This window comes from Gopherus flavomarginatus, chromosome 21 (genome assembly GCF_025201925.1).
Source record: "Gopherus flavomarginatus isolate rGopFla2 chromosome 21, rGopFla2.mat.asm, whole genome shotgun sequence".
NCBI lineage: Eukaryota > Metazoa > Chordata > Testudines > Testudinidae > Gopherus > Gopherus flavomarginatus.
Window position 1 is genome coordinate 21,688,281 of NC_066637.1, and position 27,380 is coordinate 21,715,660.

Sequence of the window (27,380 nt, forward strand, 5' to 3'; positions counted from 1 at the left end):
GTGTGCCATGGCCAGCTTGCAGCAGGGGGAGGGACGGGCAGTCAGTGTGTGCCATGGCCAGCGGGCAGTGGGGCAGGGACGGGCGGTCAGTGTGTGCCATGGCCAGCTTGCAGCAGGGGGAGGGACGGGCGGTCAGTGTGTGCCATGGCCAGCGGGCAGTGGGGCAGGGACGGGCGGTCAGCGTGTGCCATGGCCAGCGGGCAGTGGGACAGGGACGGGCGGTCAGTGTGTGCCATGGCTAGCGGGCAGTGGGGCAGGGACAGGCAGTCAGCGTGTGTCATGGCCAGCTTGCAGCAGGGGGAGGGACGGGCAGTCAGTGTGTGCCATGGCCAGCGGGCAGTGGGGCAGGGACGGGCGGTCAGTGTGTGCCATGGCCAGCTTGCAGCAGGGGGAGGGACGGGCGGTCAGTGTGTGCCATGGCCAGCGGGCAGTGGGGCAGGGACGGGCGGTCAGTGTGTGCCATGGCCAGCTTGCAGCAGGGGGAGGGACGGGCGGTCAGTGTGTGCCATGGCCAGCGGGCAGTGGGGCAGGGACGGGCGGTCAGCGTGTGCCGTGGCCAGCGGGCAGTGGGACAGGGACGGGTGGTCAGTGTGTGCCATGGCCAGCGGGCAGTGGGGCAGGGACGGGCGGTCAGCGTGTGCCGTGGCCAGCGGGCAGTGGGACAGGGACGGGCGGTCAGTGTGTGCCATGGCCAGCTTGCAGCAGGGGGAGGGACGGGCGGTCAGTGTGTGCCATGGCCAGCGGGCAGTGGGGCAGGGACGGGCGGTCAGTGTGTGCCATGGCCAGCTTGCAGCAGGGGGAGGGACGGGCGGTCAGTGTGTGCCATGGCCAGCGGGCAGTGGGGCAGGGACGGGCGGTCAGTGTGTGCCATGGCCAGCTTGCAGCAGGGGGAGGGACGGGCGGTCAGTGTGTGCCATGGCCAGCGGGCAGTGGGACAGGGACGGGTGGTCAGTGTGTGCCATGGCCAGCGGGCAGTGGGGCAGGGACGGGCGGTCAGCGTGTGCCGTGGCCAGCGGGCAGTGGGACAGGGACGGGCGGTCAGTGTGTGCCATGGCTAGCGGGCAGTGGGGCAGGGACAGGCAGTCAGCGTGTGTCATGGCCAGCTTGCAGCAGGGGGAGGGACGGGCGGTCAGTGTGTGCCATGGCCAGCGGGCAGTGGGGCAGGGACGGGCGGTCAGTGTGTGCCATGGCCAGCTTGCAGCAGGGGGAGGGACGGGCGGTCAGTGTGTGCCATGGCCAGCTTGCAGCAGGGGGAGGGACGGGCGGTCAGTGTGTGCCATGGCCAGCGGGCAGTGGGGCAGGGACGGGCGGTCAGCGTGTGCCGTGGCCAGCGGGCAGTGGGACAGGGACGGGTGGTCAGTGTGTGCCATGGCCAGCGGGCAGTGGGGCAGGGACGGGCGGTCAGCGTGTGCCGTGGCCAGCGGGCAGTGGGACAGGGACGGGCGGTCAGTGTGTGCCATGGCCAGTGTGCGGTGGGGGGAGGGATGGGCGGGCAGTGTGTGCCATGGCCAGCTTGCAGCAGGGGGAGGGATGGGCGGTGAGTGTGTGCCATGGCCAACAGGCAGTGGGGCAGGGACAGGCAGTCAGTGTGTGCCGTGGCCAGCAGGCAGTGGGACAGGGACGGGCGGTCAGTGTGTGCTATGGCCAGTGTGCGGTGGGGGGAGGGATGGGCGGGCAGTGTGTGCCATGGCCAGCTTGCAGCAGGGGGAGGGACGGGCGGTCAGTGTGTGCCATGGCCAGCGGGCAGTGGGGCAGGGACGGGCGGTCAGCGTTTGCCATGGCCAGTGTGCAGTGGGGGGAGGGGATGGGCTGGCAGTGTGTGCCATGGCCAGCTTGCAGCAGGGGGAGGGATGGGCGGTCAGTGTGTGCCATGGCCAGCGGGCAGTGGGACAGGGACGGGCGGTCAGTGTGTGCCATGGCCAGCTTGCAGCAGGGGGAGGGACGGGCGGTCAGTGTGTGCCATGGCCAGCTTGCAGCAGGGGGAGGGACGGGCGGTCAGTGTGTGCCATGGCCAGCGTGTGGTGGGGGGAGGGACGGGCAGGCAGTGTGTGCCATGGCCAGCGGGCAGTGGGGCAGGGACGGGCGGTCAGCGTGTGCCATGGCCAGCATGCGGCGGGGGGAGGGACGGGCGGTCAGTGTGTGCCATGGCCAGCGGGCAGTGGGGCAGGGACGGGCGGTCAGCATGTACCATGGCCAGCGTGCGGCGGGGTGAGGGACAGGCGGGCAGTGTGTGCCATGGCCAGCAGGCAGTGGGGCAGGGACGGGCGGTCAGCGTGTGCCGTGGCCAGCGGGCAGTGGGGAAGGGACGGGCGGTCAGTGTGTGCCATGGCCAGCGGGCAGTGGGGCAGGGACGGGCGGTCAGCGTGTGCCATGGCCAGCGAGCAGTGGGACAGGGACGGGCGGTCAGTGTGTGCCATGGCCAGCTTGCAGCAGGGGGAGGGACGGGCGGTCAGTGTGTGCCATGGCCTGCGGGCAGTGGGGCAGGGACGGGCAGTCAGCATTTGCCATGGCCACCGTGTGGTGGGGGGAGGGACGGGCGGGCAGTGTATGCCATGGCCAGCGGGCAGTGGGGCAGGGACGGGCGGTCAGTGTGTGCCATGGCCAGCTTGCAGCAGGGGGAGGGACGGGCGGTCAGTGTGTGCCATGGCCAGCGAGCAGTGGGACAGGGACGGGCGGTCAGTGTGTGCCATGGCCAGCTTGCAGCAGGGGGAGGGACGGGCGGTCAGTGTGTGCCATGGCCAGCGGGCAGTGGGGCAGGGACGGGCGGTCAACGTTTGCCATGGCCAGCGTGTGGCGGGGGGAGGGATGGGCGGGCAGTGTGTGCCATGGCCAGCTTGCAGCAGGGGGAGGGATGGGCGGTCAGTGTGTGCCATGGCCAGCGGGCAGTGGGGCAGGGACAGGCGGTCAGCGTGTGCCATGGGCAGTGGGGCAGGGATGGGCAGTCAGTGTGTGCCATGGCCAGTGAGCAGTGGGACAGGGACGGGCGGTCAGTGTGTGCCATGGCCAGCTTGCAGCAGGGAGAGGGACGGGCGGTCAGTGTGTGCCATGGCCAGCGTGTGGTGGGGGGGAGGGACGGGCAGGCAGTGTGTGCCATGGCCAGCGTGCAGTGGGGCAGGGACGGGCGGTCAGCGTGTGCCATGGCCAGCTTGCAGCAGGGGGAGGGACGGGCGGTCAGTGTGTGCCATGGCCAGCGGGCAGTGGGGCAGGGACGGGCGGTCAGCGTGTGCCATGGCCAGCGGGCAGTGGGGCAGGGACGGGCGGTCAGCATGTACCATGGCCAGCGTGCGGCGGGGTGAGGGACAGGCGGGCAGTGTGTGCCATGGCCAGCGGGCAGTGGGGCAGGGACGGGCGGTCAGTGTGTGCCATGGCCAGCGAGCAGTGGGACAGGGACGGGCGGTCAGTGTGTGCCATGGCCAGCTTGCAGCAGGGGGAGGGACGGGCGGGCAGTGTGTGCCATGGCCTGCGGGCAGTGGGGCAGGGACGGGCGGTCAGCATTTGCCATGGCCACCGTGTGGTGGGGGGAGGGACGGGCGGGCAGTGTATGCCATGGCCAGCGGGCAGTGGGGCAGGGACGGGCGGTCAGTGTGTGCCATGGCCAGCGAGCAGTGGGACAGGGACGGGCGGTCAGTGTGTGCCATGGCCAGCTTGCAGCAGGGGGAGGGACGGGCGGTCAGTGTGTGCCATGGCCAGCGGGCAGTGGGGCAGGGACGGGCGGTCAGCGTTTGCCATGGCCAGCGTGTGGCGGGGGGAGGGATGGGCGGGCAGTGTGTGCCGTGGCCAGCGGGCAGTGGGGCAGGGACGGGCGGTCAGTGTGTGCCATGGCCAGCTTGCAGCAGGGGGAGGGACGGGCGGTCAGTGTGTGCCATGGCCAGCGGGCAGTGGGGCAGGGACGGGCGGTCAGCGTTTGCCATGGCCAGCATGTGGTGGGGGGAGGGACGGGAGGGCAGTGTATGCCATGGCCAGCGGGCAGTGGGGCAGGGACGGGCGGTCAGCGTTTGCCATGGCCAGCGTGTGGCGGGGGGAGGGATGGGCGGGCAGTGTGTGCCGTGGCCAGCGGGCGGTGCATCTCAGGGGCGAGCGGAGTGGTGGAAGAATTGTAGGGTGGGATGCTGTGTCCCCTATTCCCTTGTGCCAGGCTGGCAGGTCAGTGAGTGTCCCGGTCTCTCTCTGGGCCTCCCCGGCTGGCTGCGAAGGGTGGAGAGGTGCCATGGGAAGGGCAGGGTGGGGTGGGAGATGGGTGGCATCACACTGGCCAGGCTGCCCCTGCTGTGACCCAGCCAGGGCTCTCCCGGGACCTCCCGCAGCTGTAACCCACTGGCTGTTTGCAGGTGCCAGCGTGCCGCAGGTGCAGGTGAGCCCGGAGCGGACAGAGGTGCAGGAGGGCAGCACAGTGAGACTGTACTGCAGGGCTGCCGGCTCCCCCACTGCCACCATCACCTGGGAGAAGCAAGGGGGCAGCCTCCCGCCCCAGGTAACATCCCCAGACCTACAGACCTTCGGGGGTGGGGCAAGGCTGTGGGGCGGAGTGTGTTGGGGGCATAGCCACTTTGGGGGGGAGGAGCATGGGGTGCCAGTGATTGCACTGTGGGGCCTTGCAGTTTGAGAGCGCCAGGATTCAGAATGCTCAGAGTTGGGGCATGGGGCCCGGCAGGTTGGGGGGTGGTTGCCGGGGGCTGGGACGTGGGGCCCGGCTGGTTCGGGGTGGGTGCCAGGGGCCGGGAATGGGGCCCGGCAGGTTGTGGGAGCGGGGGCCGGGGTGTGGGGCCCGGCAGGTTCGGGGTGAGGCCGTGGGCTGGGACGTGGGGCTCGGCTGGTTCGGGGTGAGGCCAGGGGCTGGGGCGTGGGGCTCGGCTGGTTCGGGGTGAGGCCGGGGGCTGGGGCGTGGGGCCTGGCAGGTTGTGGGGGCGGGGGCCGGGGTGTGGGGCCTGGCCTGTTCAGGGTGGGGGCTGGGGCGTGGGGCTCGGCAGGTTGTGGGTGGGGCCGGGGTGTGAGGGAGGGGAGCCGGGGCGTGGGGCCCGGCAGGCTGGGGGCTGCCGTCGGTCCAGCCGGAGACGTTGGCGCAGAGCTCTCCATAGGGCTCGTTTCATGTCTCTGCAGAAGCTGCCTCTCGTCGGTTTCTCAGGCCTGGGGAACTGGGCAGGTGCCGTCCCTGCGGGGGGGTGGGGGGGAGCGGATGGCAGCCAATGGGGCTGCAGCCTCCACCCCAACAAGGCCAGCTGCAGGCAGCCCATTGGTTATCCCAGCCCCTGGGTAGGGACTTCGATGGGCAGGGGCCTCCCCCACTCCGCCAGAGCCAGAGCCCAGTCCAGCCCCGCCCCTGGGCACGCGCCCCATGTCTTAGGGGCAGGAGCGCTGGCAGCCGGGACTGGCCCCATGGTCAGGGGCTCGGGCTGTGTCTCAGCGCCTTTGGGCCAGACCTAGGGCCCCGGGATCTCAGAGTTTTGTTGATGGTGCCAGGTCCCAGGCCTGTTCCCATGAGGGAGCCGCTTTCCACTGGACAGGCTGGTCACAGGAGGGGCCTTGCAGACTTTCACGCCCGGCCACGGTCACGCACGCGGGCACACACACACACACACCCCCGGCTGCTGTCACTCTGTCACTTTCCCGCCCTCTCTCTGCCAGGCTCTCTCTGCCTACGGTTTCCTTCACTTTCAAGGCACCAGCCTGCAGGAGATACAACAGCGGGTCCAGGAGCTCTGGCAGGTAGCTTGCTTGCTCTTGTGCTTGGCATGGCTGGCTGAGCTGGGCACCGACTTCCTGCTTTCCCCTGATGGCTCTTCCTCCCTCACTGGCCCGGGGCGCTGGGGCTCACAGCATGTGGGCAGCCCAGGCCCCGGGAGCCACTCTGTGAGCTCCAGCACAAAGTGCCCCGGCCATGAGTTCGTGGGCACAGCTGTTTCCTGAGGAGGGGGGTGGTTTGGCCCCTGTCCTGGTACCATCTAGCCCAGGCTGTCAGGAGATCCTTGCTGTGCAGTGGGTTAGCCCAGAAGAGCCTGCTGGCACTTGCAGCAGAGGCCCGAGCCCCAGCACAAACAGGATGCAGCTTACCGTGCCCAGGCTCCCCCCTCTCATCCCCCGGCCCCTCTGCCGGGAACCACGCTGGGTCCCCCTGTGGTGGGATCATAGGGTTGCCAGCTTTCTAATTGGACAAAACTGAACACCCTTCCCTGCTCGCTGCTCACTCCATCCCCCCACCCTCACTCACTTTCATCGGGCTGGGGCAGGGGTTGGGATGCAGGAGGGAGTGAGGGCTCTGGCTGGGGCTGCAGGCTCTGAGGTGGGGTGGGGGATGAGGGGTTTGGGGTGCAGGAGGGAGTGAAGGCTCCAGCTGGGGGTGCAGGCTCTGAGGTGGGGTGGGGGATGAGGGGTTTGGGGTGCAGGAGGGAGTGAGGGCTCCAGCTGGGGGTGCAGGCTCTGAGGTGGGGTCGGGGATGAGGGGTTTGGGGTGCAGGAGGGAATGAGGGCTCCAGCTGGGGGTGCAGGCTCTGAGGTGGGGTCAGGGATGAGGGGTTTGGGGTGCAGGAGGGAGTGAGGGCTCTAGCTGGGGGTGCAGGCTCTGAGGTGGGGTCGGGGATGAGGGGTTTGGGGTGCAGGAGGTGGTGTGGGGTGTGGGCTCTAGGAGGGAGTTAGGGGGCGGGAGGGGGTTCCAACCTGGGGCAGGGGGTTCAGGGTGTGGGCTCCGGCCAGGCGGCGCTTACCTCTGGCAGCTCCTGGAAGCAGACGGCATGTCCACCTCCTAGGTGGAGGGGCGGCCAGGGGACTCCACGTACTGCCTGCGCCTGCAGGTGGCACCCCTACAGGTCCCATTGGCTGTGGTTCCTGGCCAATGGGAACTGTGTAGCTGGCGCTCAGGGTGGGGGCAGCGTGCGGAGCCCCCTGACTGCTCCTGTGCCTAGGAGCCAGATATGCCGGCCACTTACGGGAGCCGCGTGGAGCCAGGGCAGGGTGCGAGCCTGCCTCAGCCCCGCTGCGCCACCGACCAGACTTTTAGCAGCCCAGTCACCGGTGCTGACTGGAGCCTTCAGGGTCCCTTTTCAACTGGGCATTCCAGTCGAAAATCGGATGCCTGGCAACCCTATAGGATCACCGGGCTACACCCTGGAACTTGGGACGGGCCGTCCTTAAGCATACGCAGCTATGCAGGGCACCATGAAATTTGGGGCACCAAATTGCCCCAAATTTTATGGTGCCCTAGGCAGCTGCGTGCTGCATACACGGCAGCCCTATCCCTCAGCCGGCCCCCCCTGCAAGGGGCAGGACCGTCCCTAGTGGGGTGTGGGGCCCCAGACAACGCCCTCCACCCTGCCTTTTACCCTTCTCCCCTGCTCCACCCCCGGCCCACCCCCATTCCACCTTTGCCCCCAGCAACCCCACACTCCCCAGCAGTGGCGGGAAGTGGAGCAACCTGGCCCCAGCCCGCTCTACTCCGCCGAATCCCAGCAATGGTGCTCTGCTTCCCGCCGCTGGTGAATGTGGGGAAAGGCTCACCCCCCCGCACTCACCAGCAGCGGCAAGAAGTGGAGCAACCTGGCCCCAGCCTGCTCTACTCCACCGAATCCCAGCCACGGCGCTCCGCTTTCCGCCGCCGGTGAATGTGGGGAAAGGCTCGCCCCCCGCACTCACCAGCGTCAGGAAGCAGAGAGACGCGGCCCCAGCCCACTCCACTTCCCTTGCCCTGGCCCCAGCCATGTCGCTCGAGTTGGGAAAGGACTGGTGGCAGGAAGCAGAGCACCGCGGCTGGGAGCTGGCAGAGTAGAGTGGGCTGGGGCCGGCCTGCTCTGCTTCCCACCACTGCCAGTGAGTGAGGGATCCCTTCCCCCAAACCCCCTCCCCCAAGCAACACGGCTGGGGCCAGGGTGAGGGAAGCAGAGCGGGCTGCTCCCGGCACCCCGCTAATCCCCTGGGCTACTCTGGGCCTGAGGGGCCCCCAAAAGCGGCCCCCCACAGCTCGTGTCTCCAAGACCTTGGGGGAAAGGCCAGGTGCCCCACACAGCCTCCCCGCGGGGGAGGGTGGGAGGCTGCGTAGGGCACCCAAATGGCTAGGGACAGCCCTGAACTTGGGTATTGCTGTGCCCCCTTTACTCTCCAGCCTGGGGTTTCTCTCTCGATGCTTCACTAGTGACCAGCAGCAAACTCCTCCAGGCACTGTTATCACTCAGCACAACAGAGTGTGGAGCCCCACACCCAGCTCTATTGCATGAATGCTCCCAGAGCCACTCATGAATCACCCATGGAAAAGGCACCAGCCTAATTCCCCCAGCTCTCCAGCCTTGCACCCCGGAGCTGTATCTGTCCAGTGTAAGTTCATTGCCCAGTCTGCCCATCCCTCGATGTGGAGAGGGGACACACTAGCCTTTGTAAACTGAGCTGAGATTTCCCAAGCACTTCAACCAAAACACACTGTTTTAGGTAAAATATAAAACAGATTTATTAACTCCAGAAGGATTGATTTTAAGTGATTATAAGCTATAATCACAGCTAATTACCAAAGAGAATAACAGGTAATCACACAGTCTGTATCTGAAACCTGGTTTGGATGAAGCAGTTTTCTCACCCCACTGGATGATACAATTCTTAATACACTGGCTTCTCCCTTGAGCCTGGACCAGTCTCCTCAGTTGAAGTCTTTGTCTTCCCAGTGCTCTTGTTGCTTCCAGCGTAGGTGGGTGTCTCAGACTCACAGGTCGTGCCCACTCTTGGCTCCATGCGGTCCCTGGGGGGGAACCCCCTTCAGTGAGACAGCCCTTCTCGGGGGTCCACTCTCTCTTGGGGTCAGGCCCCTCCACCTCCTGGAGCCACACCTCGCTGAGCCTTAGCGCGTCTGTCTCTGCCGTGGGCCCCCTCAGGGGGTCCCCTCGCTCTGGATCCCCGGAGCCTCCACTCCCAGAGGGAATAATGCAACCCTGTTCTCTAGCCCAGAGTGACTCTCAGCCAGCATAAAACAGGAGGGTTTATTGAGAGTTGAACCCAGCACAGGAACCTCTCAGGCCTGGCCTCCCTCAGCACAGCACATCCCAGTCTCCCTGCATCCAGGGGGGGCTCTGCCTGCTCCCCCTCTCCAGTCCAGAGCCCCTCTTCTTCCCAGCTGGGCCTCCGATATCCCCAGCCCCAAGCCCCCTCTGTCCATTGTCTTCTATCCACGTACACCAGGTCGCCTGGGCCTCCTCTCCTCTCTTCCGTCCTCTGGCCCCTTCTGTCTGGAACCAGCTGGTCAGGTCACCAGGACCCTCTCTTTACAGTGCATTGTTCACCCACTGGCCGGAACAGTCTGTGACTCCTGAGCTGGATCGCCAGGTCACCAGTCGCTGGGGTCTCCATTCTCCAGGCCATTGGCTGGAGTCCCAAGTTCCGTTGCCGGTCCTTTGTAACAACAAACTCCTTCTCCCCTCACCTCATTAAACCAGGAACACCCAGGGAAACTGAGTCCTGCCCCCTCTGCATGCAAACCATTGAAAAAACAAGGAAAAAAACAAGACAAACCCCCACTTCGTCACATCTCTCCCCCCTTCGAGTCTGAACTGAGCGGGGTCACTTAGCCAGTGACTTGGGGAAGTTCAGGGCCCCTGCCCCATGATAAAGCATCGACTATAACATTGGCACTCCCCTTCCGTGTCATAACCCTGGAGGAGCAGGCTCCATCTCAGCAGCTTGGCATTAGCTCCTTTTATTTGGTGCAGCCACGTCAGGGGTGAATGGTCACCCAAATAGATACGGCTGCAGGTTTTTAAGGGCCCACCCCATGGCCAGGCATTTATTCTCGAAGGCTGTGTAGTTTTGCTCCCGGAGCAGCAGCTTCTTGCTCAGGTACACAATGGGGTGTCTCTCCCCCTTAGTATCAGTTTGCATCAGCACTGCACCTGCCCTGTGTCCGAGGCATTAGTAAACACCAGGAAGGGTTTGTTAAAATCTAGGTTTACCAGCACCGGGCCCTGGATAAGTGGCCCCTTCAGCGCAGCGAGAGCCCTCTGGCACTGCTCGGTCCAGACCACCTTGTCTGGCTTTCTCTTCCTACACAGCTCCGTGAAGGGAGCCGCCAGGGAGCTAAAATGGGGCACAAACCTCCGGTAGTACCCTGCCATTTCAGTGAAAGCCTGGACCTGCTTCTTAGTCTGGGGAGTGGGCCAGTCCTTGATGGCCTCCACTTTGGCTGGCTCCGGCTTCAGGTGGCTGCTCCCCACCTTGTGGCCCAAGTATGACACCTCGGCCATCCCCACCTTGCACTTTTCAGCTTTTATAGTCAGTCCTGCATCCTCGAGGTGACCCAGCACCCTCTTCACCTGGGACACATGGTCTTCCCAGGTCTGGCTAAAAACACAGATATCGTCAATATATGCTAGAGCAAAGTCCTCCATCCCCCTTAGCAACTGATCTACCAGGCACTGGAAGGTGCCCCCTTGAGACCAAAAGGCAGGACCAGGAACTCGAAGAGCCCTATTGGGGTGATGAAAGCAGACTTCGCCCTGGCCTCTGGGTCGAAAGGCACCTGCCAGTAGCCTTTGGTAGTCAGGTACCCCCAACTTGTCTAGGATCTCATTGGTCCCAGGCATGGGGTTGGAATCGGGCACGGTGATGGCCCTGAGCTTCCGATAGTCCACGCAGAACTGAATTGACCCATCCTTGGGGACCAGCACCACGGGTGAGGCCCAGGGGCTGGTGGACGGCTGGATCACCCCTAAAGCCAGCATGTCTCTGACCTCTCTCTCCAGGCCCTGGGCTGTTTTCCCAGTGACCCTGGATGGGAAACACCTGATGGGAGGGTTGGGTCCCGTCTCCACCCAGTGGACAGCCAGGTTAGTGAGCCCAGGCCGGTTGGAGAACAGCTGCTGGTATGAATGCAGCACTGCACTGATCTCTGCCTGCTGGGCAGGGTTAGCTGGTCTGATTCCAGTGAGGGGTCAGCCCCAGCCTCAGGGACGCTCTCCCTACTCCTCCCACTGCCCATACACAGCCAGCACCAACTTCTCTGTTTCGTCATGTTGACATGGTGTGCTCCTGCACCGCTGTAGCCAGCGAGGCCCTCAGCTTCTCCAAGGAGGGATCCTCCTAAAGCTCCTTCTGGAATTCAGCTGTTGGGCTTGAGGATACAGTTTCCCCACCTTGAGACGGAGGCTCCAGCCCAGCTCTGTCAAGCCCTATCCTCGGTGCTTCAGTCCCCCGCTTTGGGAGGTCACCAGGCGCTGGGGTATCCATTCTCTAGGCCATTGGCTGGGGTCCCAAGTTCTGTCGCCAGTCCTCTGTAACAACAAACCATTTAAAAAACAAGACCCCCCCACTTCATCACAGTAGGGGAGGAGAAAGGCCAAAGAATGATGCCACTGTCCCCTATTTTATATCCTCAGTCCATGTGCCTGGAGAACACTAGCCTAGACACATTGTGGTGGGCTTTGCTGAGTCACAGAATTGAGCAATCCCCCATTGTGTGATGCTTGTGCAGCTCTCTTACAGCATTGTAAATCCCTTGTTTACAATTCCCCTGCTGATTAATGGTCACATAACACTCCTCAGGGAGTGGGTCACCACCTAGCAGTAGAGACTCTCAAACTTACAGCATAGTTCAGTAACAACCATACAGCAAAATCTCATCACTTCCTACACACTAACGATATACAGATTTGGACAGAACAGTGGGTTTCAGCAGATCATGAGCTTTCATATGATATTTTACATGGCCTATGTGTTGGGTTTGGATCCTTCGGGGTGTCACCTTATGCCACTGAGTCAGCTTATCCTGCCAGCCTGGGTCCCCTTTACCTGGGCTGGCTGGGCTGGGCTGGGCTCGCAAGCCTCTTCCAGCCAAGCACACAAGCAGGGCCACGGCCAGCTGCACAGAGACCAAGATCGGCTCTGGGAAGATTCAGCCTTAGGGGCTCCCCCAACACTCTGGTGCCCACTCCCTTTAAGGGGAACAAGCCCAAAGGTTTTATGAAATTTGCCCCTTTCCTCAACGTGGAGGGAGAGATGCACAACTTCTTGCCTTCCCCCCCAGTTAGAAATTACATAAACTGGGTTATATTATAAACAAGAAATAAGTTTATTAACTGCAAAAGGTGAATTTTACGTGAATGTAAGATAGCTGACAGAAGAAAGCAGATTACTGAGCAAATAAACCACAGGACACAAGCTAAGCTCAATAGACTTAAGCAACAGGTTACACAATGTAATTTCTTACCCTAAATGTTATTTTAGGCAGGTTGCGAAGTTTCTGTGGTTCAGAGTTGCGGTTATATTTCTTTTCAGATTGGACCCCTGTCTCAGTCTGGGCTCCCCCGCTGCCTTCCCTTCAGGTGGCTTTCTCATTCTCTCTGCTTGGGCAGACAGGCCATGGAGAGGAGGACTCCCATTTGCCTTCCTCCCCACCCTTCGATAGGATTTACATAAGGCCAGAATCCTTTGTTTCCAAACTTGACCCCACTTCCCTCACAGTGGAAAGTTACAAGAAGTCCCAGGTAATGTTTAGTATGAGGTGACAAGACCACCTGACCCTGTAATATCAGTGGCAGTATGGCGTGTACCCAGGAAGGCCAAGCTTTTCACAGCTCACCGTCCTCACCGATGGGCCATTTGCCCTGTCTGGCTTTTCCCTTGTTGTACCTGAAGTGTTGGCAGTGGGCGTCACCAAAAGTAGAATAACTGAAATAGAGATACGTAGTCAATATCCCTAACTGCAGATACAGAAATGATGCAGGCATACAAATTGGATAATCGCATTCAGTAAATCAGAACCTTTCCAATGATATCTCACATGAGCCATCTTGCATAAAGTATATCTCGGTTTTGTCATAGTCATATCATAAGCATGTTTTCATAAAGAATATGGAGTGAACCATCACAGCATGCTTGTATGAAATAGATCATAATTATATGACGGGTTAATATGGGGGTTCCAGGGTGCTACTTTGAGGGACAGAATGCAACCCCCCCAGCAGCCCAGCTCCCCCACAGGCCCTGTACCACCCAGATAAACCGCCAGTAACCAAGCTGGCTACCCAGCAGCCCCTTTCCCACTCAGCTGGGCACTGATCAGCGGTCTCCTCAGCGGGGCCTGCTGCTGACCCCGCACAATGAGGATGGGGTCCCAGGTGCCCTCACCTCTTACTGCATACTTGGAGCTTGTGTCCAACGTGTGCCTCTGGGACCCCAGCCCTGACTGCTCCCTTGCTGTGTTTGCAGTCCCGCTCGGAGCGCACCGACATCGCCACTCTGGTGATCCCCTCCATCACGGCCGCTGACAGTGGGGTCTACCTGTGCATCGGGACCAGCCCAGCTGGTGTCGGCAGTGCCAGGATCGAGGTGGTGGTGCTACGAGGTAAGGGCCCAAGGACGGGCTTTCACTGCTAACCACTAGGGATGTGCCGGCCAACTGGGCCACCTGCAGGGCTGCCCTGCCACATGCTGTGCAGCGCAGCATTGGGCATCACCCATGTGCCATCCAGCTGGGGTGTGTGTCCCTCCCCAGTGCCCAGGGCAGGGCTCAGGGAGGGGGGCAAGGCCTCTGCCTTTCAGCTCCAGCAGCTTCTCTCCAGCTGTTGGTGCTGCCAGGACTTTAACGAGAGGCTCCCACAGAAAATCTGCTCCCTTAGCCTGGGCTAAGAGGAAGAGGAAGCAGCTGCGGGGTCTGCCCCCAAGAAAGGGCTCTGCACTGATCCTGCAACCAGCCTGTGCTCAGCATATGGAGAGTGGACCCCAGGCATGTAGCCCTGAGTAGCCAGACCAGTGAAGAGCTTTCCAAGTGCACTATTCCCCCGCAGGCTGCCGGAGCTGGGTTATTAGCTCAAGCAGTTGATTGGCTGGCTGTGCTGTCCCAAGACCCCCCGCTCAGTCCCTGCGGGGACCCATTCAGGAGCATTGTCCCAGTAGCCCAGCTTGGCTTTGGTGTGGCAGCTGGTGGAGGCTGGAGTCACTCGGGCTGCTGAGCACAGCATGTTGCTGGCAGGGTAAGAAGTGAGACTGGCGAGTACTTGGAGCAGTCGTGCTGGGCCTGATAGATCATGTGGTGGTGTCCCTCTGCTCCCAGTTGGTGGGACTGAGGCTGCATGACTGAGCTCTGGGGGCAAATGCTTGAAGGAACCCAGCTCAGTCTCCCCCCTGCGAGTGGCTGGGTGGATGTTTGAGCTTGTGCTAGTAAAACCCCATGGCACAGATGCTTGTGTGAAAGGGCGTGGGTTTGAGCAGGCCCACATGGAGCTGGCAGCATGCCAGGGGAAGGGGTGCTGGGGCCTGGCCCAGCACTGATCACAGAGCTTGGCTCCCAGCTTGGGCTGCCATCATCCCCCTACTCAGCCTCTTCACCACGGAGGTTCCTGGTGCTGCCACCAGGGCACTGTGGCATTTGAAATAAGTGACCAAGTGGGAGGTCAGCCTGGGTGAGTAAATAGATGAGATCAGCCGGAAAAGGCCAAGCATCTCCAGCAGTTGGCCTACAGGACCCTAGCACAGCCAGCCCTCTCCAGGAGTGCAGGAAAATGAGCCATTGCTAATGCATTTCAACTGCCAGGGCCACCTTTCTGCTCTGTGGCTGTGTGGCACCGGCATGCAGGGGCCTGTCCCTGACTGGGCACCTGCAGATAACACTAACGAGGAATAATTCCAGGCTAGGCTGCAGTAGCTGGGCATGAGGATGTGTGGGCTGCGTTGCGTGACAAGCTGCCTGGCTTTAAATGAACTCAGCCATTGATCCGTGCTAAGCTGATTTACCCTGTTCTGTCTCTTCCAGCCTCGGGCGTGGTGCCTCCCATCCGGATCGAGGCCTTGTCATCTTCCATTGCTGAAGGACAGACCCTGGATCTGAAATGCCTCGTCACGGGCCAGGCGCCAGCCACAGTCACGTGGTACAAGAGAGGGGGCTCTCTGCCAGCCAGACACCAGGTACAGCTGTAGGAAATCAGTGTGACTCCATGGACAGCTGTGGAGCTGCACCAGTTCACGCCAGCTGGGGAGGCAGCCTGTGGCACTGCAGAGCCCCTGTATGGACTCCCTCGGGTCCTGGTACAGATGCTCATGGATCCCAAGGAGGCTTTTCCTTATCTCAGGTCAGGCGGGCAGCTGTGTCAGTCTCTGAGAACAGGGAGACTGGAGGATGCAGAAATGAGAGGCCAGTAGTTCTCAGGCTGAGGCCCAGCGAGTCGCTGGGATGTCCAAGGGGGCTGGGCAGGAGACACAGTGGGGCTGAGGGTTAAGCTCAGGGCTGTTTTCTTCTCTTCCCCCTTGAATTCCCTCTCTCCCACCCATCTCCCTGCCAGGTCTCCGGCTCCCACCTACGCATCTCTCAGGTCTCGGCGGCCGACTCGGGTGAGTACGTCTGCCGCGTGAGCATTGGCGCCAGCTCCCGTGAGGCCTCCATCCCAGTTACTGTGCAGCACAGCGCCAGCTCCCCACACGGTAAGTCTGAACTGTGTGAGCTGGCTGGCCTGGGGGCAGGAGCTCCTTGCGCTTGTGTCACGAAGTCACCGGGCGATGCTCTGGAACTGCTCCCCACAAGGCCAGGCAGGACTTTGGGGAGCCTCCTCTCCCTCGGAGCAGGCTGTCTGCAGGGCAAGAAGCTCCCACGGCTTCACCTCCTGGGTCTGACCTTGGAGCATTCAGCATCCTCTGCCCCTCCGTGCACTTCCCACAGCGAGCCTGCCCCAGCGGGGTCCTGGGGAAGCCACAGGGTCCTGCACCCCCACTTCGCAGTCAGACGTGACTCTCAGCCAGCCAGTAACACAGAGGTTTATTCGATGACAGGAACAGGGTCTAAAACAGAGCTTGTAGGTACAGAGAACCGGACCCCTCGGCCGGGTCCAGTCTGGGGGGCAGTGAGCCAGACCCCCCATGTCTGCACTTCACTCCTCGACGCCAGCCAGCTCCAGACTAACAACCCCCCCCCCAGCCCCTCCTCCTCTGCTCTGTTCCTTTCCCAGGCCAGGAGGTCACCTGATCCCTTTGTCTCCAACACCTTCAGTTGGCACCTTTGCAGGGGAGGGGCCCAGGCCATCAGTTGCTAGGAGACAGAGTGCCAGGCATTTAGGTGCACTGGCCCTTTGCTCTGCCAGATACTTAAGAACTGCCATGGGGACACTGAGGCACCAACACAGTATTCAGAGAAAACCTTAAGAACATTCCTAGTTCATCACAGCTTGCTCCCCTAGTACCAGGGGTCCCTGTGGACAATGCACTGGCATCCACTGGGTAAGGGATGGCTCTCACCCGCTGCGTCCCCAGGGACGTGCTTTCCAGACCCTGCCTTGCCCCTTGCAGTTCCTGCCCTCCACACCCTGCCCCCTGCACAGGGCAGGTTTGAGGGTCACCATTCCCCTTCCACAGGTGAGTGGAGGAGTCTGTGCTGGTGGGTGCAGGCTGCTGGGAGTGTGCCACAGGGATCGGCTCTCAGAGACAGTTGCCCTGGGTGCTTTCTCCAGGGGAACCAGTCTGGCAGTGGCACGATCAGGCAGCACAGGGGTTGCTGTTGTGGGTGGGGAGACGGGGGGGTGTGTTTGTAATTTTCTGCTGATCTCTGGGAGCAGGAGACGCCCACAATGGATCTGCATTGGAGGGCGAAGGGCGAGCTGTGGGCTGCCTTCTCTCCCCTTGGTGTTGCCCTGTGGTCTGTACAGCTGCCTTGCCAGTCCTGGGAGAGCCGCGCTCTGACCCTGTGGGGCTGCGGGCCGGGCAGGTCATTTCCATTGCTTTATAAATCACTTGAGGGCTCTTACCACTCCTCCAGCCAGCACTGCTCCAGCCTGGCTTTTGGTGATGTGTTCTTGGCTCTACCCCTCCCTCTCTGTTCTTCCAGCCCCCCCCATCCACATTGAGTCCTCCTCTTCCGCCGTCACTGAGGGACAGTCCTTGGACCTGAAGTGCCTCGTCACAGGCCAGTCGCCAGCCACAGTCATGTGGTACAAGCGGGGGGGCTCCCTGCCGGAAGGCCACCAGGTAGGGGGCCAGGTGGGACTATGGGGGCTGGGGCCTGTGCTAGCTCGTGCGGAGCTGGGCTGGAATGCCCAGGACTCAGCAGTGGCTGCTTGGGGATTCCTTGGGGAACTAGTAAGTCCACAGCGCTGCCTCCCAGTAATGTAGCACCTGGCACCCCGCACCATTGTCCAGCTTACCCACAATACCTTGCTCCTCATGCTTCTGGGATTGTCTCTTCAGAGCCCTGCCCCAAGAGGTGTGGCATCATAGAGGGGGAGGTTACCATTGTGACGGGTTCCCCCCGGGGTGCCAGCTCGAACTGGGTACCACTGAGCCCCCCAGCCCAAGCTCCCTTTATACTGTACTGCTGTGACAAGGTTCCCAGCCCATATACAGCAGTTACATGCAGATGGGAAGAGTCCAACTAGGGAATCTCCCAGCTACTTAGGCACACACCCCTCTAGAGCGTCAGCCCAAAATGAGACTGTCGTGTGCTGCACAGTGCAGGGTAAGCTCATGAAATTCCCCCCCTCCCGCGCTGTGGAGAGGAATATACAACAGCTTTCTGCCCCGAGTTATGAATCCCACACACTGGTTTTAAACAAAGCAAAACCGAGTTTATTAACTACAAAAAGATAGATGTTAAAGGGATAGCAAACAGATCAAAGCAGATTACCTAGCAAATAAACAAAAACTGCAAACTAAGCTTAATATACTAACGAGATTGGATCTGAACAGCAGATCCTCATCCAAGTGATGATACAAGCAGCTGCAGATTCCTAAGGGGCAAACAGCGCTAATTTACAGCTTGGAATCCCCAGGGGTTCCAGTCCCTTTAGCTTGGGTCCAGCACTTCCTCAGCTGTTTCCAGGAGTCTCTTTGGGTGGGGATTCTGTGAAGAACCATGATGATGTCACTCCCCTGCCTTTTATAGCTTTTGCATAGGGCGGGACCCCATTGTTTCAAAGCTTGGTTCCTATGCAAGTCAGTGGAAAAATACTGATGTCCCAAGATGGAGTCCAGCATCAGGTGACCTGGTCACATGTCCCTGTAGTGTCACAGCAGCCATTTCTCAGAGGCTGCCTGCAGCCTCCTCAGCAAGGCTCCCCAGGTGGGAAATAAGCTTCTTCTAAGGCCTCTTGTTTTCTGTAATGGCCCTTACCTACCGAGCTTTTCAGAATGAAAGCATCTTGTCTAGTGGGCATTCCCCAGGTGTAAACACAGATGCACAGTCAATATTCCTAACTTTAGACACAAAATTGATACATGCATACAAATAGGATAATCATATTCAGGAAATCATGACCTTTCCAATGATATCTCACATGACTTACCTTGCATAAAAGACATCACAATTATTCCATAATCATATAATATCCCTGTGAAGAATATGAGGTGCAGTGTCACACCTGTGTCCCTGGGCAGCCCTTCCCTAGTGCCCCATTGGCACCCACAGCCCCACTCCCTGGCCATGTGTGGGTAGAGGGTGACACGCCCTGGGAAAGGCCGGCCCAGATCGCCATGCTGTCCTGGAGCTAATGGGGCAGCTCAGCCTGGCCTCTGAAGCGGCTCAGGCTCCCTGCAGACTCAGGCTGACCCTGCCTTGGTGACACTCAGGTCATGGTTTCACAATTTTCTGTGCAACCTTCACAGCAAGAGACTGACTCTTTTAGCTGAACTCTGGAGAACCACTGCGAGGTGGGGCCACGCCCCCAACCCGGCTAGTCCTTTGCCCCACACGCTGGGGGAGGCTGCTTTGGCTAAGGGATGCAGACGTGGCGTTAGCTCCCCCAGCGTCTCCATTCCACCTGCCAGTTCCATTCTCTCCTCTCACAAAGCCCCATTGCTTTCCTGCCCGTTCCCCGCCAGGTCTCCGGCTCCCACCTGCGGCTGGTCCGGGTCTCGGTGGCCGACTCGGGTGAGTACGTCTGCCGCGTCAGCACCAGTGCTGGTATCCAGGAGGCCTCCATCATCGTCACCATCTACCGCGCCACTGGCTCACCCTACTGTAAGTGAAGGCAGTGACTGGCACGGTGCAGCCTGGGCTGGCCTGGAAACCTTGGCTCAGGCGTGACCTCAGGCCTTAGGGTTCAGGGCAGCTGCTCCTCCGCCTTGCTGGCAGCTGGGCCCAGCTGGAATGCATGGGGCGGGAGAGAGCAGGGCTGAGGAGGTCCTGCAGGGAGCCCTTTGGGGCAGCGCTGTGGGAGGGAGGAGGGTTAGGCCAGGGCATCTCTTGTTTCCCAGGAGATGAGAAGAGCAGTGAGGAGCGGAAGGAAGCTCCTTCAGGGCTGGCTGTGGCCATGAAACAGGCCAACCACCACTGGGCCAGGGGGGCTTCAGCCAGCATCTAGTAGGGAGGTGCCCAGATCATGGAGACCGCCATCCTGACTGGCACCCCTGCCCCTAGGGCGGCAGCTCAGCAGAGGCTGAGGAGCAAGTGAGCTGCAGTGCTGATCTCCCTTCGCTCCCCAGAGGGAAAGGGAGGCTCGTTTGTGCTGCTGGAGGGAGAGGCTGCATGGCCTGGGCATGGAGGGGGCTCAGGAGACCTGGGTTCTAGCCTCACCTCTGCCCTAGCTTGCTGCGTGACTGAAGCAAGTTACTTCCTCTCTCTGGGGAATCTGCCTCAAGTTCCCCCCATTTTCCCTGTCCTTCGACATTTGCAGCTGGAAGGAGCTTCACGGCCCAGTGCCTGGGAGCAGAAGCTACTGACCGTGAGGTCAGAACCTCAGAGCACAAAGCTCCCACGTGCCAAGCAGGAGGCGCAGACTGTCAGCCGCCTTGGTCTCTCCTGAAAGCCAGACACTCAGCTCTTCAGGCTCTGCTGACAGAGCTCCTGCTCCGGCAGCGGGGTCTAGGGGTGGACTAGCCTCTTTGGCAGGCTGTTTCTATCTCTCAATTCCTCTGCTATGCGAGGGGACCTCTCCCCCATCTCTAACCCCCCATCCCCCTGGTTCCTCCAGCCTCGGGCATCGAACCCCCTGTCCGCATCGAGTCTTCCTCATCCTCCATCTCTGAGGGACAGACCCTGGACCTGCAGTGCCTCGTCACGGGCCAGGCGCCAGCCACAATCACGTGGTACAAGCGGGGAGGCTCCCTGCCAGCCAGTCACCAGGTAGGAGATACACATGCCAGACGTGATTGGGGGTTCCTTGGGGCCAGGGAGAGTGGGTCTGGAGGGGTTGTTTGCTGCAGATGGGCCCATCTCTGAAGGAGGTCCATCTCCCTCCAGAGTTATCTGGTTTCTCACCTTGGTACCCTGGTTAGTACTTGGCAGCTCCATGGGGAAACTGCCCAAGTCTGCCTTAGCCCAGTGCTGGAGTGGTGTGGGAACAACCTGTCACGGGTCCACAGGCTGGTGCTCTCACATGACTCGGGAACAGTCCCTGGGGTGGCCCCCTTCAACATGTCAGCCCCTGTAGGGTCACACGCAGTCACTGAGGCCCACACACTAGACGGGATGGATCACTTGATGATTCCCTGTTCTGTTCATTCCCTCTGGGGCACCTGGCACTGGCCACTGTCGCCAGACAGGTTTCTGGGCTAGATGGACCTTTGATCTGACTCAGTGTGGCCGTTCTTATGTTCTTATACAAAATACTATGAAAAACTCTCACTCAGTCACATACATAGCTCCGATCACCCTGCCTGCGCTACCCACAGTGCACTGCTGCTCCCAGGGCGGGAGGGCAATGGGACTCATGTTGCTCTCCTAGGAATGGAGACCGGCAGAGCCCTGGCTAACTGGCTGGGATCGTGGCAGCCCTGGTGCAATAGGCCCTTGTAGGGGGAGGATGGCCCCCCCCTGCCCTGAGGAGATGTTATCAGAGCTCTGATGTCAGATGTGGGGTTTGTCTCTCGCGCTCCCGGCTCCTTGCCCGCCAGGTCTCCGGCTCCTACCTGCGCATCCCCCAAGTCTTGGCAGCCGACGCCGGCGAGTACGTCTGCCGTGTCAGCACTGGCACCATGGTCCAAGAAGCCTCCGTCATTGTCACCATCAGCAGCACCGGGTCTTCCTACTGTGAGTCCAGGCAACAGACAGCGACGGCCGGTCTTCCAGTGTCCCACAAAGGGTGGCTCCGTACATCCGTGGCAGGCAGCCTGGCCTAGTGGACAGAGCACTGGACTGAGGATCTGGGTTCTATGCTCCCTCTGCTACTGACCTGCTAAATTTCTCTGTGCCTCAGTTTCCCCTCCCTTTTTCTGTTTAGCTCTTCAGGGCAGGGCCTGTCTCTCACTCTGTGTCTGTGCAGCGCCCAGCACAATGGGCCCTGATCTCAGCTGGGGCCTTGGCTAGCTCCTGCTATAAACGGTTATGATGATGAGCGCATCCCTCACTGCTGAAGGCCGGTGGGGTGATGGTTGCTGAGGCTCCTTTGTGGAGAAGAGCCCTGTCCCCCACTGTGGTCTGCCCTCCCCATAGAGCATACTGGGGTGTTGAGCAGGCACTTTGCTCAGGACAGAGAGAGGATCAGGTGCCACCAGAGACCCTATTTAAAGGGGGAATGGGGGCACGTTGCAGACTCTGCTCCGGTTTCCCCAGCGTAGCCTGTCCCATGGGCACTGGCCTTGGGAGAGTGGGCTTTAGAGGCAGCCTCCCCTGTACATGCACATGCCTGAAGGTCTACATGTGGGGAATCCATTTCCCTGGGCTGCGGCCTGCTTGTACAGTACAGGGGCATCCTGCAGGGATCAGATTGGGGGCCGTCCCCTTTAGATTTCAGAGGGAGAGAGGAGAGGTTCAGCTCTGGGAACATTTCCTACCGGGGGAAGCCCCATCACTGGGCTGTTTACAACTGGGGTGGGCTGGGACCGTGGGACCCCGGAGTCATTTCCATCTCCACTTGCCGTAGGGGTATGACATGCCCTTAGAATTTGCTGTCAGCTGTGCCCACACTCTTCTCTTGGCTCTTCCAGCCTCGGGCATGCGCCCCCCAATTTGGATAGAGCAGTCGTCATCCTCGGTCACCGAGGGACAGACCCTGGACCTGAAGTGCCTCGTCACGGGCCAGACACCAGCTACAGTCACGTGGTACAAGCGGGGGGGCTCTCTGCCGGCGGACCACCAGGTAGGAGAGCGAATCTGGGCTAGCGGAGAGGTTCTGTCCAGGTTCCCCTGGGTCCGAAGGATGTGGCTATTGGGTGAAAATGGCAGCTCTGGGAATGAGCTGTGCTCTGTCCTGCTGTGGGCTGGCTCCACGGGGGTCCCAGTGCAGTGTCAGGACCCCTAGTCGAAAGGGCAGAGCCTGGAGCGGCGTTCTCATCCCTGGCGGCAGGGGAGTTGGGGGCTGGGAGCAGACGTGGATAGGAGGGTGAGTCCTGCTCTGCCAGCTGACCAGCAGGGGATCTGGGAGCAGCACGCACAAGCCTGAGCCTGGTGGAGGCCAGGCAGGCAGCCCCGTGCTGTGTGATGTAGGGGTCAGAGGACAGCGACCTGCCTTTCCCTCTCTGACTCCGGGCTCTCCGTGACCCGCCCCCTAGCTCTCCGGCTCACACCTGCGGCTGGTCCAGGTCTCGGCGGCTGACTCGGGCGAGTATGTCTGCCGCGCTGGCACCAAGGAGGCCTCTGTCCTCGTCACCATCCAGCAGAGCAGCAGGATCTCCTATCGTGAGTTGTGTGTGGCCACCGTGCTCTCCTCTTCCCCAGGGCGAAGGAAGCTCGGTGCCCTCCGGGGATGCACCTCTAGTGGGCAACCCTGACCACCCGCAAGTGCTGCCATCCACGGGGAGATCTCAGCCCCCCAACGGGGTGACTGGAATTGATGGGGTGGCTCTGAGCTCCCAAAGGACGAGGTCTGTGGGTTGTGAGACAAGCCCCTGGGGAAGCAGCTGGAGCCCTGAACTAGACCAGACAGGGCATTCAGGAGTTCCCTGTTGGTGCTGATCCTGCCCCAGCCCTGGGAGATCTGCCCCCACAGCTCTGCTCCATCTCTTCTCCATGGGAGGGAGCCGGATCCCACAGCTCCAACCCTCTGCCCTTGGTTCCTCCAGCCTCAGGAGTCATCCCACCAGTGAGGATCGAATCTTCCTCGTCCTCTGTTGCTGAGGGACAGACCTTGGACCTGAACTGCCTCGTCGCAGGCCAGGTGCAGCCCAGAGTCACATGGCACAAGCGGGGGGGCTCCCTGCCAGCCAGCCACCAGGTAGGAGACATGGGGGTCCTGGCAGTGTTTCCAGAGGGCGTTTCCTGGGCCTTGGACTTCCTTTGCCCTCCCAGGAGGGGGTCTCATCCCGGGGTTTCTTGAGATACTGTCTCCTCCCAACCAGGCAGCAGGGCTTGGCTCCAGTGTCTCGGGGAGCGGAGATACAGTGAGAGGAGGAGGGACCCCCTGGGCCAGGAGAGCTCAAGGGAGCAGGGCTGAGCAGTCCTGCTCAGGAGACCCAGCAGGAACAGCCAGCCCCACCTCACAGCGGAGAGCCTGGGGAGGGATTGCCTGAGGCCAAAGGGGGGGTAAGGGAGTGGAGGAATCACTGGCCTCGCCAGCTCCCCATGCGCTCCCTCTTCTCACGGACCCTTTCTCCATGTCATTCACTGCCCGCCAGGTCTCTGGCTCCCGCCTGCGCATCCCCCAGGTCTCGGCGGCCGACTCGGGCGAGTACATCTGCCGCGTCAGCACCGGCGCCATCACCCAGGAGACCTCGCTCATCGTCACTATCCAGGGTGGTGCCGGCTCTTCCTACTGTGAGTCTGGCCTGGGCTGGGCTGCAGGCACTGGGTTGGGCCGGGAAGCAGGAGGGAGCTGGCTCATGTCCCAGCCTGGGCTGTAGCCTTGTGCGCCCTGCCGGGTGATCAAAGCTTGGCAGGGCACAATGAGTCCTTCGCCATCTCTGAGCTTTCTGTGCTGAGCCTCTGCTCCCCTTCCAGCTCTGGGCGTCACCCCTCCGGTGAGGATCGAGACCTCTTCCGCGTCCATTGCCGAGGGACAGACCTTGGACCTGAACTGCATGGTCGCAGGGCAGGCACAGCCCAGAATCACATGGTACAGGCGGGAGGGCTCCCTGCCAGCCAGTAGCCAGGTACAGGGGCTCGTGGTGGCTGGGAATTGATGGCCATGGCCCATAAATTCCCCCATGCTCCTATGAGCAGCAGACCCATGGGATTCCTGGCTGGAGCGGCGATGGGGAGAAGGTTGATATCCTTGGACAATGAAACTCACAATAGGCAGCAAATGCTTTGGAATCCAAATGCCTGAAAAAGTCCATGGTGTCTCCAGTCCTACCCAGGAGGAGGTACAAGGGCTGCATGGGGGCTGGGAGACGATGGGGGTCGGAGACAGTCCATGCCAGCCTTGTAAGGGCTTGTCCCACAGGCAGGGCTGGCTTTCCCAAGGAGCCCAGCTCCCCATGGGCCCCTGTCTGCTGAGCGCAGCTCTCCTCAATGCCCCATGGCCTCTGCCCTCTCTCCTCATCAGGTCTCCGGCTCCCGCCTGCGCATCCCCCAGGTCTCAGCTGCCGACTCGGGCGAATACATCTGCCATGTCAGCAATGGTGCTGGCCCCCTGGAGGCCTCCGTCATCGTCACCATCCCCCACAGTGCTGGCTTCTTGTACCGTACGTCTGGGCGGGGTGGGGCCCGCATGTGGAGGGGCCAATGGGAATGGGATTCAATGCCGGGGCCCACATAGGCAAGGGGCATGGACCCAGTGCTAGAGACCCGTGGCGGCCTAGTACCCCCTCCCAGACTGTATCCTGCCCATCTCCATGGAGATGTCTGTTGAGATTGGCTCAGGGCCCTGGCCTGACTCCAGGCGTAGCAGGGGCTTCACGTGAGGGAGAGGTAGCTCAGTGGTTTGAGCATTGGCCTGCTGAACCCCGGGTTGTGAGTTCAATCCTTGAGGGGGCCATTTGGGGATTGGTCCTGCTTTGAGCAGGAGGTTGGACTAGATGATCTTTTGAGGTCCCTTCTAACCCTAATAGTCTATGATTCTATGGGGGTACCCAGGCCAGAAGCCCACAGGGATCGGAGACCCTCGGTGTGGTGAGGTGGTCACTGTGGGCTGAGGGATGGGCCCAGGTGGGCACTATAATCCTAGGGCAGGGATTGGAATCCACTTTGGCTAACCCCAGTGCATTGTGGGAGGGCACAGACCCTGCCCCAGTGCTGGATTAGCCATGTGGGGCAGGGTCCATGAGGGATGCTCCCCGGGGCTCTGAGTGCTGGGGAAGGCTTGCTTGGGACTGCACAAAGAGGGGACCCGGGGGCGATAGGACCAAGGAAAGAACAAGGGCACGCTGGCTGCATGGCGGGGGTCCCATCACCTGAGGGACCTAGCATACGGTCCTTTGGAGCTGGGTGTTGCCCTGGGAACCTTCCTGCCATGGCTTGGCCCCTGCCTGGGGAGATGGACGATGCTGCCTTGGCACTATGATGTGATGTTGCACCCGGCGTAACCCTCCCTCTCGGCTCTTCCAGCCTCAGGCATGGCACCCCCTGTCCAGATTGAGTCTTCCTCATCCTCCATCGCCGAGGGACAGACCTTGGACCTGAACTGCCTCGTCGCGGGCCAGGCACAGCCCAGAGTCATGTGGTACAAGCGGGGGGGCTCCCTGCCAGCCAGTCACCAGGTACAGCAGCAAGCAGGGGGCTGGGCTGAGCTCCAGGTTGGTTTCCTTGGGCCCTGCTCCTGGGAGGGCTGTGTCTGGGGGCTCCCAGACAGAGGAGCTGCCCCAGGCAGGGAGATGGGCTTCTGGGCTTTGCCAGAAGCGAGGAGACAGGTGACTGAGTCGCTCTGGCCGAGGGAATCAAAGCAGCAGTGGGATGCTTAGGGAAGCAGCAATGGCAGCAGATGCCAGCTCTTCCTACTACCGTGCCCCACCCTGGGAGCAGGGGGCCTCGGGACTGACTGTGGCTGCAGACTCTGGGAATCAGGCCAGGCTGCTACTTGTTTGCAGCTGACACAAATATCGGAGGAGTGGGAAATAAGAAGAGGCCAGGTCACTGACACAGAGCAGTCTGGATCGCTTGGTAAACTGGGCGCAAGCAAACAACATGCATGTTAATACGGTTCGGTGTAAATGTATTCATCTAGGAACAATGAATGCTGGCCACACTTACAGGATGGGGGGACTCTATCCTGGGGAGCAGGGACTTTGAAAAGATTTGGGGACCATGGTGGATAATCAGCTGAACGTGAGCTCCCACTGCCACGCTGTGGCCAAAAGAGCTGAAGCAATCCTGGGATGCATGACCAGGGGAATCTCGAGTAGGAGTCAAGAGGTTATTTTACCTCTGTGCTTGGCACTGGTGTGAGCCCTGCTGGCATCCAGGGTTCGGTTCCGGTGCCCACAGTTCTAGAAGGATGTGGCAGGGTTCAGAGAAGAGCCCGAGAAGGATTAACGGGTTCGAAAACACAGTTTATAGTGATAGATTCAAGAAGCTCATTTTATTTTGCTTAACAAGGAGAAGGTTGAGGGGTGACTCGATCCCAGTCTGTGGGTATTTACACGGAGAACAAGCATTTAATAACGGGCTCTTCAGACTAGCAGCGGGAGGCCTGACATGATCCGAGGTGGGGAGCTGAAGGTGGACAGCGAGAGCAATTAACCACTAGAACAATTGACCAGGGTGGATTCTCCAGCACTGGCCATTTGTAAAGCAAGATGGGATGTCTCTAGAAGCTCTGCTCTAGGATTTATTCGGGGCAAGTCTCGTGGCCTGGGCTACTCAGGGGGACTGGCTAAGTGATCACAATGGCCTTGGAATCTATGTTTGTCCTGGTCTGTCACGGACCCTCTCTCTGCCAGGTCTCCGGCTCCCGCCTGCGCATCCCCCAGGTCTCGGCGGCCGACTCGGGCGAGTACGTCTGCCGCGTCAGCACAGGCGCCATCACCCAGGAGGCAGCTCTTGTCATCACCATCGAGGACAGCACCGGCCCATCTTACTGTAAGTCTGCCCAGCCTGCGCTGAGCTGCTGCCTGTGGCCCAGGAGAGGAAGGGCTGTGAGCCTGCTGTCGCTGCCCCAGGGGGCCATGGCCTCTCTGGCAGGTAGCCAGTCCTCTAGCACCAAATCCCGCCAGCCTCTCTACAGGTAGGTGGGCTTCGGGGAGCCAGGACTGGACATGCCCTAACTTAGGGCTGGTGCCTGAGATGGGAGATGGGTGATCTGCTCCCAGGCCAACTCCCGCACAGCTCCCTGCCCACAAGCAGCAGTGTCTGACTCTTGGAGTACTAGGAGCCAGGCTGTCCTGGGTTCAAATCCTGCCTCTGCCATAGATTAGCTGCATGGCAATGGCCTTCCCCTCTTCCTGCCTCAGTTTCCCCACCTGCTGAAGGGGGTGATGATCCTGACCAGCCCCGAGAGGTTGTGAACCTTCGTCTGCAAAGCACTCTGAGCTCCTGCTGAGAGGGGCTGTAGCCGAACACGTAACCTGCCAGCAGGATCAAGGCTGCAGCACAGTTCCCGTGGAAGGGCTGGGAGCCCCTTGCCTGGGCCTTTTCAAAGCTGCCAGCACTGGGCTGAGGGGCTCCTGCTACGGCCATGGGGGCTAGGGGC

At 61.0% G+C, this 27,380-nt stretch overlaps 1 protein-coding gene across 6 annotated transcripts in view; it reads left to right on the forward strand.

Moving 5' to 3' along the window:
* The window catches only part of HSPG2 (heparan sulfate proteoglycan 2), a 183,809-nt gene that overhangs the window by 125,613 nt on the left and 30,816 nt on the right, over positions 1 to 27,380 (forward strand). For all 6 annotated transcript variants that reach the window (XM_050931128.1, XM_050931126.1, XM_050931127.1 and 3 more), the window contains 16 exons: positions 4,329 to 4,471; positions 13,171 to 13,306; positions 14,714 to 14,865; positions 15,240 to 15,378; positions 16,772 to 16,911; positions 18,760 to 18,898; positions 19,851 to 20,002; positions 20,773 to 20,908; positions 21,805 to 21,956; positions 22,369 to 22,495; positions 22,879 to 23,030; positions 23,431 to 23,569; positions 23,753 to 23,904; positions 24,300 to 24,438; positions 25,301 to 25,452; positions 26,632 to 26,770. In XM_050931128.1, the coding sequence (XP_050787085.1) occupies positions 4,329 to 4,471; positions 13,171 to 13,306; positions 14,714 to 14,865; positions 15,240 to 15,378; positions 16,772 to 16,911; positions 18,760 to 18,898; positions 19,851 to 20,002; positions 20,773 to 20,908; positions 21,805 to 21,956; positions 22,369 to 22,495; positions 22,879 to 23,030; positions 23,431 to 23,569; positions 23,753 to 23,904; positions 24,300 to 24,438; positions 25,301 to 25,452; positions 26,632 to 26,770 (2,289 nt within the window). The remainder of the gene's footprint in view (positions 1 to 4,328; positions 4,472 to 13,170; positions 13,307 to 14,713; positions 14,866 to 15,239; positions 15,379 to 16,771; positions 16,912 to 18,759; positions 18,899 to 19,850; positions 20,003 to 20,772; positions 20,909 to 21,804; positions 21,957 to 22,368; positions 22,496 to 22,878; positions 23,031 to 23,430; positions 23,570 to 23,752; positions 23,905 to 24,299; positions 24,439 to 25,300; positions 25,453 to 26,631; positions 26,771 to 27,380) is intronic.